The sequence below is a fragment of the Indicator indicator genome, chromosome 3, assembly GCF_027791375.1.
Source record: "Indicator indicator isolate 239-I01 chromosome 3, UM_Iind_1.1, whole genome shotgun sequence".
NCBI lineage: Eukaryota > Metazoa > Chordata > Aves > Piciformes > Indicatoridae > Indicator > Indicator indicator.
This window is the reverse complement of record NC_072012.1, coordinates 16,335,250-16,352,011: the sequence shown is the minus strand read 5'-3', so window position 1 is coordinate 16,352,011 and position 16,762 is coordinate 16,335,250. Positions and strand designations below refer to the sequence as shown.

The following is a 16,762-nucleotide window of genomic DNA, read 5'->3' as shown; positions in this document are numbered from 1 at the left end:
TCAGGTGGGGATGGGTGAGGAAGGGTTTTTTTTCTTCAAGTTTTGTTTGCTTGTTTGGTTTGGTTGGTTGGTGGGGATTTTTTTGTGTTGTTACTTTTGTTCTTTAGCCACAGGGTTTGAAATAAGTAAGGCTTTTTAATTAGACACTGGATTGCCTAGTTTAGTCTGTTCAGACCATGCATTAACAATTGCTTGCTATGGCTTTTGTGCAGGTAAATTGTGGATAGTGAAGAAATGACTGGCATCACTGGCAGTCAAACTGGGAATTTAATATAGAAGTCACATATTTCTGTGATGCGCCAAGAACAATCATACAAATGAGAAAAATTCTTCTTTGTAGCCTTCAACTAAGTGTGAAAAGACTCAGACAAAATTCAGTAATGTGGGTGGAATCTCAACATTTAAGAAAATTGCATGCTTAAAAAAAAACAAAAACAAAAAACAAACTTCATTGGTTTTGTTTCCCTGATTCCTGGGTACAAGTACAATTCTTTGATCAATGAAACCTACCACCATCTTGAACAATTATGAAGCTATGTGCATGAATAACTGAAAAAAAAACCATTTTCCCCTCCTCAGTCTTTTAAATCATAATGAAAAGTCAGTAGGCTAATGCCTGGGCTATTTTTCCACATTTTTACTATTGTCAGTCATACCTACACTGGGCATGGTATAGGTCAGCTTTTTAAGTGCCTGATTCACTGCCCCTTTGACTAATAAAAACATTGCTTTCTGAGACTTACATTTTATTCTTCATGCACCCTTGGGCATCTTAAAGAAAAAGACTGTGAAATTAATGCAGATTCAGGCTGATTTTGTAATAATACCATGGCATACTAAAAGCTTAGCTAAAGCAACACAGACTTATTTCACTTGTGATCTCTAATGACTTTAAAAGTGCATTGATTTTCAGCTCCCTTAGCCTTGCACAGTTTGAACTTAGGTTTCAGAGAATAATTTAGTGTTCCACTCAATTTCCTCAAAACATTATTATTATTACTACTTAAAAGATTTCCAAATGAAGCAAACCTAAGCACTGAGAGGCTAAAGCATATTGTCATTTTAGAGCTAATGCATGAAAGCTACATTCTGGCACAAAAAATACAATATTGTTGCCCCTGTGGCCAATGGGCAAAATAAACCATTTCGCAATCCAACAAGCAAGAGATTGTTTGGTTTATGTAAATCAATTTGAGGGATAAAATACCTTTTCTTTTTTGCTCTGTGTGTACCTGGTGAGATTATCAAGTCAAGACTGTATTCACATTTTAATCAAACAACAGTAAGAGAAAGCAATGCCTGATTATTACCCAAAAGCACTACATCTAGTCATGAAGATAAAGTCAATGCATTTTTGCATCATGCAGTATTTTTTTATTTTTTTTTTAAATGTAAAGGCCCTTGATACAATAGAACCTGAGATGGTTTATGTATCTCTGACTGATAGGTGACTACCATAAAATCAGAAGTCAGAATTTTTTAATGCAACTTCATGGCAGCGTTGTGACTAATTTCTTAGGTAACTTAACAGCTGATGATGTCTTACCACTGTTTAGCCACACTACATATTGCTATACTATTCTCATTCAGCAACAAATTTCTGTCAAAGAAAACGATGTAACAAACCATCTTTGTATACAGTAATCTAGACAAAATGTGCAGTAAAAGGGTAAATAAACTACAGTCCCTCTACTAGATTCCATATTGCTGCTGTGCATTAAAATTAGAGGCCCAAATTTGCCATCAATCTCAAAGCAATCTCTCTTAAAAACATCTCTGTTATTATCATTAACAGGCAAAATAACATCAAGGTTTTTCATTTCTTGTCTTGCAAATTCAATGGGAGGATGAGCACAAATAGAGATATACTGCAGGGCAGGCAAGAAACCCCATACAGAGCCTTGAATAATATTGTTTATAATGGTCAAGAAACTGCTTCATGCACTTTTTTTGCTCTCATTATCCAGAAGTGTGTACCATTGTGACAATTACTGAATGGAGGTTTAGAATGCATAAAAAGTATGTAATATGTCAACAAAATTCAATAAGACACAGTTTATGCATTTATCACAATTTCTACCCAGCAGTTTTGCTGTAAGTAACTTACTGAGAGATGTTGCAATTAGCAGGTCTTAAAAGAAATGTGAATCAGCAGAGAAAAAAGCTGCACTCCTCTCAAGATAAAGCAGATTCTCTCTTCCCTCCCTTAAGCTTTTTCTCTCTTTAACCACGAAGCTCAGCTGTTGGGGACTTTCAGTGCCCAACACTACAACAAAACCTCCCTCCTTGTTCTTCATCCCGAATCCATTATGTTGATCCCATTGCCCTTGTCATGGAGCAAAAAGATTTTTGTAGCAGGTCTCTGTAAAGTGCCATATAGTGAGCTATCAATTTGAAAGAAACTTGTTTGGGGACAAGGGGAATGCCTGATGAATGAGGTTATGTGGCTTGAATGTGAGCATTTGGAAACAGCATTCTGCAGACAAGACAGGCCTGCATTTTAATTACAGTTTGCCAGCCAGAGGCTACAAGGTTAGGTCCCCTTGCTCCTTCCAGTCTCAGGCCATTTCCCACCAATGGACAGTAGTAATTTGCACAGTAAATACCCAATTTACCTCGATAACCACGGCAAAAAATTCAGTAGACAACCTTATTGCTAAATTCTAAAACCTAGACTTCAGTTTTTGCCATTAAGTACCTCATTTAAATGCTAGCTAATTGAACAATCTTTCCAGACATTGCTACATTCAAGGGTTATTTTCAGTGACCAAACCCGGGCACTCAGACACAAAATCTGTGTATTTATTATGTGTGTACATATATTTTTATCTGAAACATGAGTTTCTATATATTTTATTCTGCGTGAACCGAAGAAACCTTTCCTTCATGACCAGACTACCACATTGGAGGGGAGCTAAGCCTGTATCATAGGACTGAGTTCACTTATCTCAGTCATTGAACTTGCACATGTAATTTAGGCATTCAGAAAAGCTGTTTTTCTGAGATGCTTTTATTCCCTGCCACAGTCAATAGCCATACCTTTATTTTCCTCTATGGGGTACATATGTACCTTAGAAGAATGGTTTTGCTGAGCACCTAGAATTTAATCAGAAGTTGGCATCTAAGAACACTGCTTAAACCAGATGAGGTCTGCCTGAACTGCCATGTTGTCTTGTTGCAGCAGTTTCTGACGGGTTGGGAAAATCCTTTTCAGCATATTCTCCCTCACTGTATCTCATGGATAAAGGTGGTCTTTTGGGAACATACTACCAGCCTTAGGACCATAAATCACAATTATAAGAGGACAAGAATAATCAGATTTCATGCCTCACAGCACAAGGAAACAAGAAGGACTTCTGTGGCCTCTTACCTCATCCTCTGAAACATCACATTGATTGTACTGCCATAGGCCGAGGTCTTCCAGACTAATAGCTACAAGCAAACTATTTCTGTTATACCATACTGTGTCCTGATACTTAAATTATTCCCTTCTTTTGGGAGGGAGGTCTCTGGGACAGACCATGTGGAAAAGGGCTAATGCCTTGAAATGAATTTGTTTTGTACCACCAGCTACCTAACCACAAAAAAAAAATCTTTTGTAAATACAGCCAACCTGCAAGTCACCTTGCAATTATTTATCACCTCTGGTTTCAAAATGTCAGAAATCACTAAGAGAAACAAAAAGGGAGGGAGAAAGGAAGTCTAAGAGTTTTAGTTGTTTCTCCAAGGCTGCTTTCTCACCTCCTACACCAGATAAATGATTGACTGGGGAAAGGCTGTTTGAAGTAATTTCCTCCTGCAGGCAGAATCGGAAGGAGGCACCCAGCCCCTTTGTGGAAGATGTTTTGGAGCACATTATCACATTTGCCATCTCAGCTGAGAGAAGATCTAAACTCATAGGCTTGGTTCGTAACCCCCTCTCACCCTCAACTGCAAGAGAATTTTGACGTGGCTGAGAAATTTGATAAGCTTCTTCCTCGACCCATGTAGTCCAAATACAGGGATTGATGCTTGAGCAATGGAATTATTTGAAATATTTAAAAAAGCTCATCACTGGCCCATTTCAGCTCCTGTTTGACTCAATCTTTCTCATCTCAGGCTTTCATAGACTTATTTGAAACATTCAGTCAGCAGCTCGTGTATGGTCTAACACAACATCAAAACTTGCACTCTGCAAGTGAAGTTGAACATTTTTAAGCATGGCAGCCTCAAGGTAAGGGGTCTGATTTTACACCTAAGTAAGAAACCTCCCACATAAAACTGCCATAGTCTATCAGAGCTTTTATACCAAAACCTTAGTGAAGTCCAAGGGAGATGCAGAACCCCTAAACATTTTTGAATCAGGCCTAGAGTTAAAATTGGAAGATTAAAACCATGGCTTTAAAGTTCTGGAGATAAAAGACAGGCAGATATAATCTATTTAAAAAACCTCAATATATATATATATACAATGAGCTCTCTGGCAGAGAAGGTGGCTCAAGATATTTTCAAAGTCATCCAAGCAACCTCAGTACTACGTATGGTGGCTGCACAGCTGGAGGTGTAATGGTTGCACCACAGCTTTCTAGCTCACCGTAAACAAGGGCCTTCTTCATTTTTTGTAAAGAAACAATAGTGAAAAGCTGCCAAAATGCTCCTGCAAGAAGTATTTGGGATCCTCTGAGATGAAAGCCTCTATTTTAAAGAGAAGATAAGGCTTGAATGAAAAGCTATGGAAATTGAAATGTAATAAAAACGAGCGCTAGTTGTGTTAAAATATTTTTAGCTGAGAGGGCAAAGTAGACATTCCCTTTTCTGCACTGCTAATATAGCACAGCCTGAAGGAAGGAACAGCCTGGGAAACACCACACAAAAATCATAGTGGTTAAATTACATTTCAGCTACAAATTAAGACATCAAATTGTTTATTGTACAGACATTTGGTCATTAGGCATTGCTTAAGACACACAACAACAGGTCAGAGACCAAGTGCAACAATTCAGCTGAAAGTAAAGCATTTTGAAAAAGTCACAATGAAGCTCTTTAGTTTATGCATATCAGGCACATGAAAGCAACAAGAGGGCACGTCCCATAAATGTGTCTCATGTCTTTGACTCTACTGACTTCTCTTGACTATTGACCAGATAACAGATTACAGATTTTAAATTTCCTGAATTTCATGGTTCCCTTGAAGCACTTCTAATTGGACAGTTAATTAAACACCCTGCAAAATACAGACTTCAGTAACTGGAATTTACACAAACTCAGAATCAAACGAATACCAAAGACCACATTCTAGAACAGTGCCTAAATGATTGTCATTCTGTGACCCTCTTGTTGGAATAAAATCTCTTGTAAATTATTTAATTTCAGACTTCCCTCTGGGGGGAGATTGCTGCAAAATTGCCGTAATGGAAATGTGAGATGAAGTTACTGGCCAGCAGAGACACTGGTCACTTGGGATGCTTTTTACTTCCTTCATGAAAGAGTTTCAGCAGGGGAAAAATAAATTAAATGTGTCATAATAATTAGAAAAAAAAAATATTACAACATTATGGCCAAAGAAATAAGGCACAGAGACGCTTCTGAAGACCAGTTAAAAATATTGCACTTCCACTATCCTCATTTCCCATCGCTTACTGAGACACAAGTCAGACGGTGGCCTCTAATTCAGGCTGTTCCCATGGCTGGTACTTCACATTACTTTAGCTCAGAAAGGAGCAATAAATATCCATACAGAAAATCAACCATAAAACCTCCTTACCTATCCTTTGCTGCAATTATTTATGATGAGAATACTGATTTTCATTTACTAATTCATCAAGAAAACCTCTGAATCTGAAAGTTATGAGTGGATTTTCATGAAATTAAGTTGCCTAAACACAGTATATCTTTCCATGCTATTTCTAACCTGCTCTTAAAGCAATCAAATAAAAGGAAAAACAAATCTTTATAATCAATGTTTGCAGAAATGTTCACTTGTCCCATGTGCCTGGTGACGTTTTGTTAAAAAAATTATATCATTAGGAGCCCACAAGAAGTAAAAATATGCATTTTGAGCTTTTCCACAATCTTCATAGCATATCCAATTGTCTGTACATGCTATTAACAGTTTGTTGTGTTTTTTTTTTTTTCAGTGGACGCTATTAACTTCTTCCTGGTATCTGTTATATAAATCTGCAGTTAGCAATATAGCAGAATAATTTGCTGCGTGGTGTTCCTGTGATAAGGATAAGAGGATTTTTAAAAAATCGTTATTGTGGATGATAATAATTCCTTGAGTGATACGGAGACATTGATCCACTGATCTAAAAAAAAGCATTTTACAAAGGTAGAGGAGCATTGCTATCCATATTTTAAGGAACGGGATAACAGAGAGATGATGAAAGACCAACTCACCTACAGTCAATGCAACCCACCAGTGGCATAGCTACAATTCAAATGTGGGTATTTCTGGCTGTTTTTGCACACTCCAGCTATTATTGCATGGCTGTCTCTATTGGTATCTGTGGTCATGTAGACATTACATAGTGCTAGGAGTCAGGAGGTCTGAAAATTTCCTTAAGCCATTTACAATAAGAGATTTAAAATCTTAATCATCTGAGGCAGTTCACTTCTGCTTTTTCATGATAATGAAGCTTAGCACATGATATCACAATCATGAATTTTTGTAAAGCATACTTAGCTCTTCAATAAAAATGCTGGATTAAACAACCCTGCAGGCTGAATCCTTCTCTTTGAATAATAGATATAGTACAGGCAGTGGCAAGCTTCTTTAGATACTCCAACCCTGCTAAAGCGAAGGCCAGCCTCTATGTCTGCTCAGACTCTAGTTTCTTTATCGCTACACCCAACAGGGTATTTTTATTTTTTAATGCTTTTCACAGCTGGGAATTACTCTCTGCCAGCCAACTAATTTCACAGGAACTATCCTGGAGCCTTCGGAAGGCAATGCATTTTTGTTGTTGCCTATTTCTTGTAACTGACTGCAACATAAGCAAGTTACGGATATGAGCAACAATTATTTCTTAAATGCAGGCGTGAACTACTGTAGGCAAATGATGACTGATGGACAAAAATTATGTTTCTTTAAATTATAACTGCTCCACCACTGGAGCTTTGTGTCATTACTTTGGTCTCATTTTACAGGTGAGTTTCAAACTGACAATAGGAATTTGGAGTAGAAATGCTGATGGTCCATTACCAGCAGTGACAGCAATGGGTGCGACTTTAATAAAGTTCTGTCAATTCTTGGCTAGAAACTACAAAAGAAACAAGTAGTTCAATCTCCCTTTCACTCTTTATCTTAGCCCTTTTATCACACTCATCACGAAGCGTTACATTTTCCCTGACACCACAGGATGGGATTTCTCCTTGCTACTGGAGCCATGTGGTACACTACCACGCTACATCTCAGCAACGTGAGTTGACAGCAGACAGTTACTGTACTAGTGGTAAGGTTGCTGTAATAGTGTAGACATGGCCTAAAAGACAACTGAGGCGGTTTTTTTTTCATTTTTTATTAAGGAAAAAAGCAGCACAAACCAAAACCATTCTGCTGAGCAGTGTAACCTTGCAACTATCTGCCGGTAATAAAGATGATTTGGCTGAATCCTTTAACAGACTTGGAAGCTGATGTAAATGCTAATACATATACTTTTTGAGCTCTGCAGTGGGGTTGGACTAGATGACCGCTGGAGGTCCCTTCCAACCCAAACCCATATGATTCTATGTGCACTTGTTATACATCTGAAAAGAGATGCCAAACAGAGTTTATTGGACCATATTTACATCTCACTGCTGTGAGCACTGCAAGCTCCTGAAGGAGTTCATTCACTTTTCAGTGTCTAGGAGGGACACACATCCAGACAGGTGCTGGGAAAACAAGTACTGTTTGTGGCAAAGGGAATTAACATCTTGGAAATGGTAATGTGAATTAAACTCGCTAAGTGTTGGAACTCGTCACACAGGTTTAACTGTGTACATTCTCCCTGCTGCTCTAGTGAAGTAGCTTTTAACCCTGTGCTTTGTCAGCCAAGTTCCCTCCTCCTGCAAATCTCCCATAGCACTTTTCATTTAGACTGCAATACCAACCATTTTCTCAACACCTTGCCTTCTCTCACAGAGTGGTGGTTTTGTGAACTTGATAAACATCTGCCTGAAAACCTGGCTGGCACAGCTGAACTCATTTTTAAGTGTCAACATGTGTGTGTAGAAAGCAATTCAAGTTTAACAAGGCATGATGCATGAGAGCATGATAGAATATGAGTCGTGATGGTGACAGAGGGGATACAACTCTGATATAGCTACTGGTGTGTGACCTACCTGGACTGAGATCTTCAGCTGCCAGAAACAGAGAGCACCATATTAAGCCTATGGCTCTGCTGCTCTGCTTGATAGGTTGGTGACATGCCTTAAAAAACTCAGCTTCAGATTGTCGTGAGATTGCTATTTATGGCAGAACAGAACTACCCCACCAACCTCACTTACCCTCTTGGACTTCATAATTAGCTTTTCCATGCTCATACTATACCCAATGTCTGTTGAATAAAAGCAAATATGCAGTGGGATTTCCGTGGATCCCAGGAAAGATCCATTTTTTTTTGTTGGGTGATACTGCAGTCAATTAAATCTTCCTTGTGCTGCTTACAAAATGAAATGAGTGAAAATCAGAAATATTTGTTTTGGCTTGATGTTGGGTGTAGAAAGACAGTGACAGCACTCGACTCCATCAGTTGACATTCATTACTGAGCTGCAGGAATCAACCTCAGACCTTTCCCCTAGTCTTCCCCAAGGCAAGAGTCGTGATCTGAGGCTTTGCAAGCCTGAAGGGACTGATGTATCCCAGCCCCAAAAGTTTTGGGATCGCAGATTAATCATGTATAAATGTCTACAATTTTCTTAGCGCTCCTTATTTATTGTCAGAATGTCTTTTCAATGAGTACTCATTATTCAGAAGTAGAATATTAAGTACTGTCAAGCAGCACCACAAAATATAGCAATACCTGCAACTTCCCCTGATGTGTTTTAAAGAAGCTGGGCTCCACACAAACCAAAAAAAACCCATGCACAAATCATTGCACAAAACTCTGAGGATCCTATAGTCTATTGGAAACAAGAAAAATATCTGTATCTATGCCTATATCTATATGCAAAATGGGTACTATTATTTTTTCTGTGCCTTTTGAAAATGTAATAAAATGCATAAACTGTGCTTTCTATGCAATTTTTTTTTCCTGTGGAAACAAGTGATGTTTTCACAGCTCCACACTAAAAATTATTTCTCTTCCTGTGCCATTAAATGGCCATGGCTAGTACCACAGCATCATTCTGCACTGACAGACAGGACTATCACTATTTTCTTTTCCACTCAGTACCACCTGGCACTGACTTTTTGAGAAGGTTCACACTCTGAGGATAATTTCAGGTCCATATACCATGGAGTTAATATGTGGCCTTAGTCATCAATATACAATTATTTTTCTTTTCAACATGTTTTCAGAAGGCCTTTCCACAAAAGACACTTCGCACTCAAAAGGGATCACCATCTATTGAAGCTTGTGCTGCACTTCATTTCTAAAGTTCAGCTCAGCCACTTGACCACTCTTGGTGGTGATGCTTAACTCCTCTGCCCTGGATTTTGGGTTGTGGTAGAGGCACAAGATTGAAAAGCTCTTTTTTACAAACTTTTGTCCAAAGCTCTCAGGTTCAAGCTCACCTCTGTTTCTCAGTTACAGCAGATCTATGTTTTGCATATAGTTATAGAAAACACAGGAAGGAAAGAGATAGGAGTACAACATGGGGCCGTTCCCATGACCCTGTATGCATTCAAGGAGACATTTATAGTCTTTTTTGGTTTTTGGCCTTATACTACAGAGCAGAAATGGGGTCAGGGAAGGACCTTTGATTTTGTGAGAGCAGAAAACTGAGGGTGTTTTCTCAGAGTGCAAAAGAACCTTTCCAGCTGACAAACAGGGCAATAACACAAGTTAATATGTTGGCACCAAGACTTTTCTGACACTGGAAATAAAAGGTGATAATTTCAGTCACTGTGAAAAATTCATGTGGATACCTTCATCACATGGGATGTATTACAGCATAATGTGTAGCTGCAGACAGTGGCTATGCCTACCTTGGCTGTGACACATAGCTCCCAATTAGCACTTAAGGAAAGAGACTTTACAGACTGCACACTCACCTCTGCTCAGCCCATCCGGTCCCCGAAGGATTCGGCATTCTTCTATCTGGCCGAATGGAGAAAACATCACCCTGATATCATTCTCATTACACTTCTTCGAAACCATTCCTATGAACAATTTTCTGTCTTCCACAGCTAGAAGATAAAAATAATGAATGAGCAAAGGCCATTTCATCTTTTTCCTGTGATCAATGCTTCATTACCACATCAAACCAAGCTCCAGTCATGTGAGTCTGGCTCTGTAACTGAAGACAAGTCCTAAGGCAAACACTTTATACTTACAATCTCCCTTCCCCCGCTTCCTCCCCCACCCCAAATGTCTCATTTTTCTTTCTCTTTTTCTAGTGGTGCATGCTGTTTATATAACATATTCATTGGCTGCCTTAGTCATTCTGCATAAGCCTCCCCCATCATGGCTTCCAAGAGAAAAGCATCCCCTGATAGAGAGATTTTTAAAAGATATCTTTGCATAGATTTTAATTCAGATAAATTCCTTCACCTCCCTCATGTATGAAAGTAATCATGATGGGGTAAGGGTGAAGAAGGGATTGTGCATGTAATGATACGAGCTAATGAAAAATATTCCTGAGAAATGTTTTGAGAGAGTGAATCCTATTTGAGCTTTCAATTTCAGCTAACTCAGTGAATGGCACTCGAAAGGCAGATGTGTAACAACTGCTCTGGAAAAAGAGTTCATTGCATTTTCCTGCTTTATCTTTTCCCTCAGATTATCACAGCCCTCTCCCCTTCAGGAGGACACAAGGTGGATTTTGGGGCATGACTTTAACAAAGGGTTTGTTTAATGCTTTCCCAGAGCCAAACCCTTTGATTTGTAATGATGCTGAGTTTGCAGAAAGACATGAAAAAGGTGCTTTATCTGAATTATTGGTAGAATATTTCCTTATTGCATTGTCACCAACAGCAGAAAAGGCTTGATAGCTGCAGCAGGACACACAGAGCCATGTTAATCAAACTCAAATGTACCTGTCTAAAGCTGTAGACTCTTGTAAAAAATTAAAAACAATTCACCCTGGAGAGACTTAAAAATGTTAACACACACTCCCATCTCTAGTAAACCAAAAATCTAAGTATTATTATATAGTATGTACACTAGTGCTTTCTTCTTTTGAAATGGCATGTAAATCCAATTCACTGTTAATTGAGCACACTGTCAGAGTTTGCAGGGAAGCAAAGAGAGATGGAAAGCTTTATTCCAGAGAGTCTGCAGTGCACCCACTTATTTCTATTATTGTGCAAATTATTTTTGTAATGAAGTATTTTCATTTCTGGGCTTACAAAAAAAACCCAAATAAACAAACAAAAAAAGCATCTTCCCTTCCTCCCCAACTCTCTTGTATTAGTACGAGTCTGCCAAATGGAATAAATTGCAGGTGAAGAAGAAGAAACTGCATAAATTTTCATAGGATTTTATTTGTGTTATGCTCAACACTTAAAGCACATTTAATAATTTCAAAATAAAAAGAAGTTCATGTTTATTGAGCATGACAGGCATCTGAAGCAATTTTTTCCTTAGAATTGTTGACTTCAAAAAGTATTGGTAGCTTTTACACAAGCAAGCACCAAGAGAGTGCATTTTTCAGAACCTGAAACAGAGACTAGCTCCTACAATCCCTACTTCTCACTCTACAAGCTTGCAAGAAAATTGGAGTGGATTTAACACCTGGGAAAGCAGTTTTCCTCAGCAGAGATTCCTCAAGACTTGACATTTTCATTCACACGCCTTATACTGAGGTTCCATACAAAGGTTAACCTTTTGAAAAGGGTTAACAAATGAGGAATACATGGGATGAGCTAGTTATCTACCTGTTAAGAGTTGAATATGTGGGCTTGTAAATAAGACCTGCAAGTTGGGATTTATATATATGGGTTTTGTTGCCTGTTTTTTTTTTTTTTTTTAATGGTTTACAATGAAATTTTACATCTGACTCATAATATTTAATTGACCTTGATGCTACAAATAATTATTTAAGAATGGTAAAACTGAACTGCCTTGCTCATAGCCAGAAGGAGAGGCTCGATAGCCACTTCTTCTGGTGAAAGGATGCCTGTAACTTGGATGCTTACGATTCCTGTATTTCCTTGAGTAATCCCTTTGAGGAATGTTCCTTGCCAGCCTGTCTCTTCAACAATGGCACACACTGTGGCCAGAGGGCATGAAAGTGAGTGAGGCAATGGACCCACCTGGGCTGACAGGTATGAATTTTTCCGTATCACAAACTGAGGTCAGGCAAGGGGAAGCCTTGGTGACAAGCATGGGCCCAAGCATCACTTTCTGCTCTGTGTTATGAATCTCTGAACTCCTGCTTGTGGGTCAGCTAGTAGCTGCCAATTTAAATTTGGGTTGATTTTAGGCTTGAAATAGCATGATAGTCTACCCTACGGGTGACTAGATCATATCCCTCTTAAAAATAGCTGCTGGCTGAGTTGGACAAATGCTTGCCAAGTCATCTTAAAGGAGGTCCCATGGGTCCTGCTTAGGTGTGAGGATGAAGACTCAAACAATAAAGATTCACATGGAGATTCAAAAGAAAAGAGAGGCAGACAGAAGGGCTTTATTTTAATTTTCCAAAGAGTATCAGATGACAAACTCCCAACTGGCCTCCTTCAGTTTTGCTAGTAAACCTATAAATATGCCATTTAACTAACATGATTTGCAGGTTTTCAGCTTGAGGGTGATTTTATAGTAAATTAAACATGTAGCTCCCATGTACTGTACATCTTTAAAATGCAGATTTCACGGAGAACGTTCAGAGTACAGAAAACATATTGATATGATGATGTGCTCTGCATTCAGTGCTATTAGTCAGTGCTGATCAGTGTTGAAGCTTAAGAAAATTGCTATTCTTTTTTGGCTAGGGGCCCAGCATAAAAAACATTTAAAGGGACAATTGTCAGCATCAAAATGACATGTCTTTCACTGAAAAGAGCTTTTAACAATACATTGTCACGCAAAGAGAGGAATTTTTCACCCCCATAAGACTTGCTGTCTGGATTTGCTTCTGCATTTTTGGTCAGCTGCTTCTCTTCTTTCTTTCTAAAATGAATTCTTACCTGCTGTGCAGGCATGGTTTGGGAAGCAAATAGACAGTGGACTGCAAGAACTAAGGATCAAATGTATTTAGAGGTTAGCAAAGTTTCCTTTCGAGCAGCTAAGCCTGCTGATTTGCCCATGTGTGTTGGTTTGTTCCCACAGACTGTAAAATGAGGAGTCCAATGCTAAATGCACAACCCAACAAAGCATTGAGATCAGGAAAGGTGCTTTCTGCTGCTGGTTAATGGGGATGGCAGTCTAAAGCCACTTTGCCTAAGTTTATTCACTAGTTTATTCATGAGGTGTCCAGTTTTAGTCTCAGCTAAAATTCTGTCAGTTGGCTGTCGTCAATTCCAAGAGATCTCTTCCTCCAAAGAGTGATCTCACCTCTCCCAGCAAGACGTGATGGCTTATGGTAGTCTCTCCCCCAGCCACTGACCGTAGATAATGCTGTTGTCTTCCAGACAACTCCCAAAACTTGTCATCATGATAACACATAGATGTCCTGAGCTCCAGCTGCAGGGATAGGAGGAATAAATGATCTCTGAGGGACTGGAGAAAGCTTTGGAGCTATGAGTGCTTTGTGCAATGAGATCAGGCAAACAGGAAGGTTAACAAAGCACAAGTGTCAGCGCTTGTGTGCACATATCTCAAAAGTATGTCACTTCTGCTTGATGATTGTCTCTCCTACACTAGAAGTAGGTTTCCATAATTCAAAATCCACAAAATGAATTAAAATTTTGGGGTGAACATTTGTGAGAGACTAAATCTTGTCTCTCTTGTACATGACATTCTTATTTCTGAACCTTGCTCACAGGCCTAGTTGTACTTTTTGGCTGTTTTGCTCCCAACACTACAAGGGCATGAAGTATATGCAACCATGCTTAGTGTAGGTAGTAGGGTGAGTTGACTGAGTGCTCCTCATCGATGGAGCAGAGATAGCCAGAAGGTTACAGTGAACAAGGCCTGAAGGGCTAGTTACATGAAGAAGGTGTGAAGCTGCACAGTATCTTGGTTAATTAATTACAGGTTTCACCTCTAATCCACCCAAACATATTACAAACACGGGTTAGCTATGCTGCCAGGGCAGTTAGTGCCACAGATTCAGTGCTAAGTGCTTGCTCAATCTCACAAGGTTCAACGAGGCCAAGTTCAGGTTTCTGCATCTGTGTTGGGACAATCCCCAGTATCAAGACAGGCTGGGAGATGAAGGGATTGAGAGCAGCCCTGGGAAGGAAGACGTGGGGGTACTGGTGGATGCACATGAGCTGGCAATGTGCTCACAGACCAGAAAGTAAAACGTATCCATGGCTACACCAAGAGAAGCATGGCCAGCAGGTTGCAAGAAGAGCCCCTGCAGGTGCGAGAAAATCCCCTGTACTCTGCCCTGGTAAGACCCCATGTGCAGTATTGTGTCCAGCTCTGGAGTCCTGACTACAGGAAAGACACAGACCTACTGGAGCGGTTCCAGAAGAGGGCCACAAAAATGGTCAGAGGAATGGAAGACTTCTCCTTTGAAGAAAGGCTGAGGGAGATAGGGTTGTTCAGCCTGGAGAAGGCTATGAGGAGACCCTGTTGTGACCTTTCTGTACTTAAAGGGGGCATAAAAGAAAGATGGAGACAATCTCTTTACCATAGGACAAGAGGTAATGCTTTTAAAATAAAAGAGGGTGGGATGAAGCAGTGGAAGACGTTGTCCAGTGGGGTGGTGGAACCTCATTACTGGAAACATTCATTCAAGTTCAGAATGGATGGGGCTCTGAGCAACCTGATTTATTTGAAGAAGGCCCTGCTTATTGCTGTTGAGTTGGACTAGATGATTTTTGAAGTTCCCCTCCAACCTAAACGGAATCATAGAACGTCAGGGGTTGGAAGGGACCTCAAAAGATCATCTAGTCCAATCCCTCTGCCAGAGCAGGATCACCTATACCGGGTCACACAGGAACACATCCAGAGGGGTCTTGAATATCTCCAGAGAGGGATACTCCACAACTCCCCTGGGCAGCCTATTCCAGTGTTCTGTCATCCTCACAGTAAAAAAAAAAATTCCTCATGTTTCCATGGAACTTCCTACGCCTCAACTTCCACCCATTGCCCCTTGTCACCAAGAAGAGCCCGACTCCATCCTCTTGGCACTCACCCTTTACATATTTATAAACATTAATGAGCTCACCTCTTAGTCTCCTCTTCTCCAAGCTAAAGAGAGCCCCATCTCCCTCAGTCTCTCCTCATAAGGAAGATGCTCCACGCCCTTCATCATTTTTGTGGATCTGCACTGGACTCTTTCAAGCAGCTCCCTGTCCTTCTTGAACTGAGGGGCCCAGAACTGGACACAATATTCCAGATGCAGCCTCACCAGGGCAGAGTAGAAGGGGAGGCGAACCTTCCTTGACCTACTAACCACACCCCTTCTAATCCACCCCAGAATGGCATTAATCTTTTTGGCCAAAACTGCACATTGCTGGATTATGGTCCACCTTCCATCCACTTGGACCCCCAGGTCCTTTTACCCTTCACTGCTCCCCAACAGGTCAGCCCCCAACCTATAGATGGGGTTGTTCTTTCCCAGGTGCAAGACTCTACACTTGCCCTTGTTGAATTTCATTAAATTTCTCTCTGCCGAACTCTCCAGTCTAAGTCTTGCTGAATGGCAGCACAACCTTCTGGTGTGCCAGTCACTCCACCTAGTTTCTATAATTCTAGCATTCTATAATTCTATGATTCTTAATACTGCTGGACTTACAGTGGGAATCTTTTTCCCAAATAGAGGGACCTGGCGTGACGAGGTGAGGTATCTGTTTCAGAATGAGACAAGTTGTTCTCCTAAATCCATTCACCACTAGCTCTCCAATCACTACCTCAGGTGCCCAGGTATTGTGTTTGAATCCAGAGTGCTATGTTAGCCATTAAACATTATCTGAGATGAAGCCTGACTCTGCTCGGTAAAGCTTTCTTCAAACTGAGCCTCTTGCCTTCTGACAGCAGTACATCCAACTTGCAGAATAACATCCTGAAGGGTCTAATTTGTTAGCTTTACTCAATTTGCCTCAGTAATGAGTATTTCTTGCAGGCTGTATTAGATCGCTTGTGGTAACCCAAGAGAATAAAGGAGTAGAGATTATTTTCTCTATGCCACAAAAGAACTAAACCCTATAATAATCATGGGAAATCTCCCTGAAGATTCAACAAACTTTCCTTTTCTCTCTTCTAAACTCCCAAAATTATGTCCTGAAAAAATAAAAATTATATCCCTTATTATACATTTTTGAGGAGTCTGGCCAGTTCAAGAGTGAGTTTTCCATCCAGAAGTCACCTTCTGCTTTGAGCAAATCAAGAATGGTTAATTATGTATAAATGGGATTTTTTTGGGTTACTTTTTCTTTTCATCCAGAAGAGAAGGGGGGAAAACAGACATTTTTTTTGTCCCTATTTGTAAGCCTGTGAAAAACCCTTGCATACAATCTGCCAAAGTCACACCTGAATCCAGAGCTGCCTGCATTAATTATCAACTTTCCTAAGTGTTAGTGCGAAC

General features: G+C 39.8%; 1 protein-coding gene across 8 annotated transcripts in view; it reads right to left on the bottom strand.

Annotated features, from left to right (window-relative positions):
- The window catches only part of CELF2 (CUGBP Elav-like family member 2), a 241,067-nt gene that overhangs the window by 52,355 nt on the left and 171,950 nt on the right, over positions 1–16,762 (bottom strand). For all 8 annotated transcript variants that reach the window (XM_054399924.1, XM_054399923.1, XM_054399925.1 and 5 more), the window contains one exon: positions 10,179–10,313. In XM_054399924.1, coding sequence (XP_054255899.1) covers positions 10,179–10,313 — 135 coding nt within the window. The remainder of the gene's footprint in view (positions 1–10,178; positions 10,314–16,762) is intronic.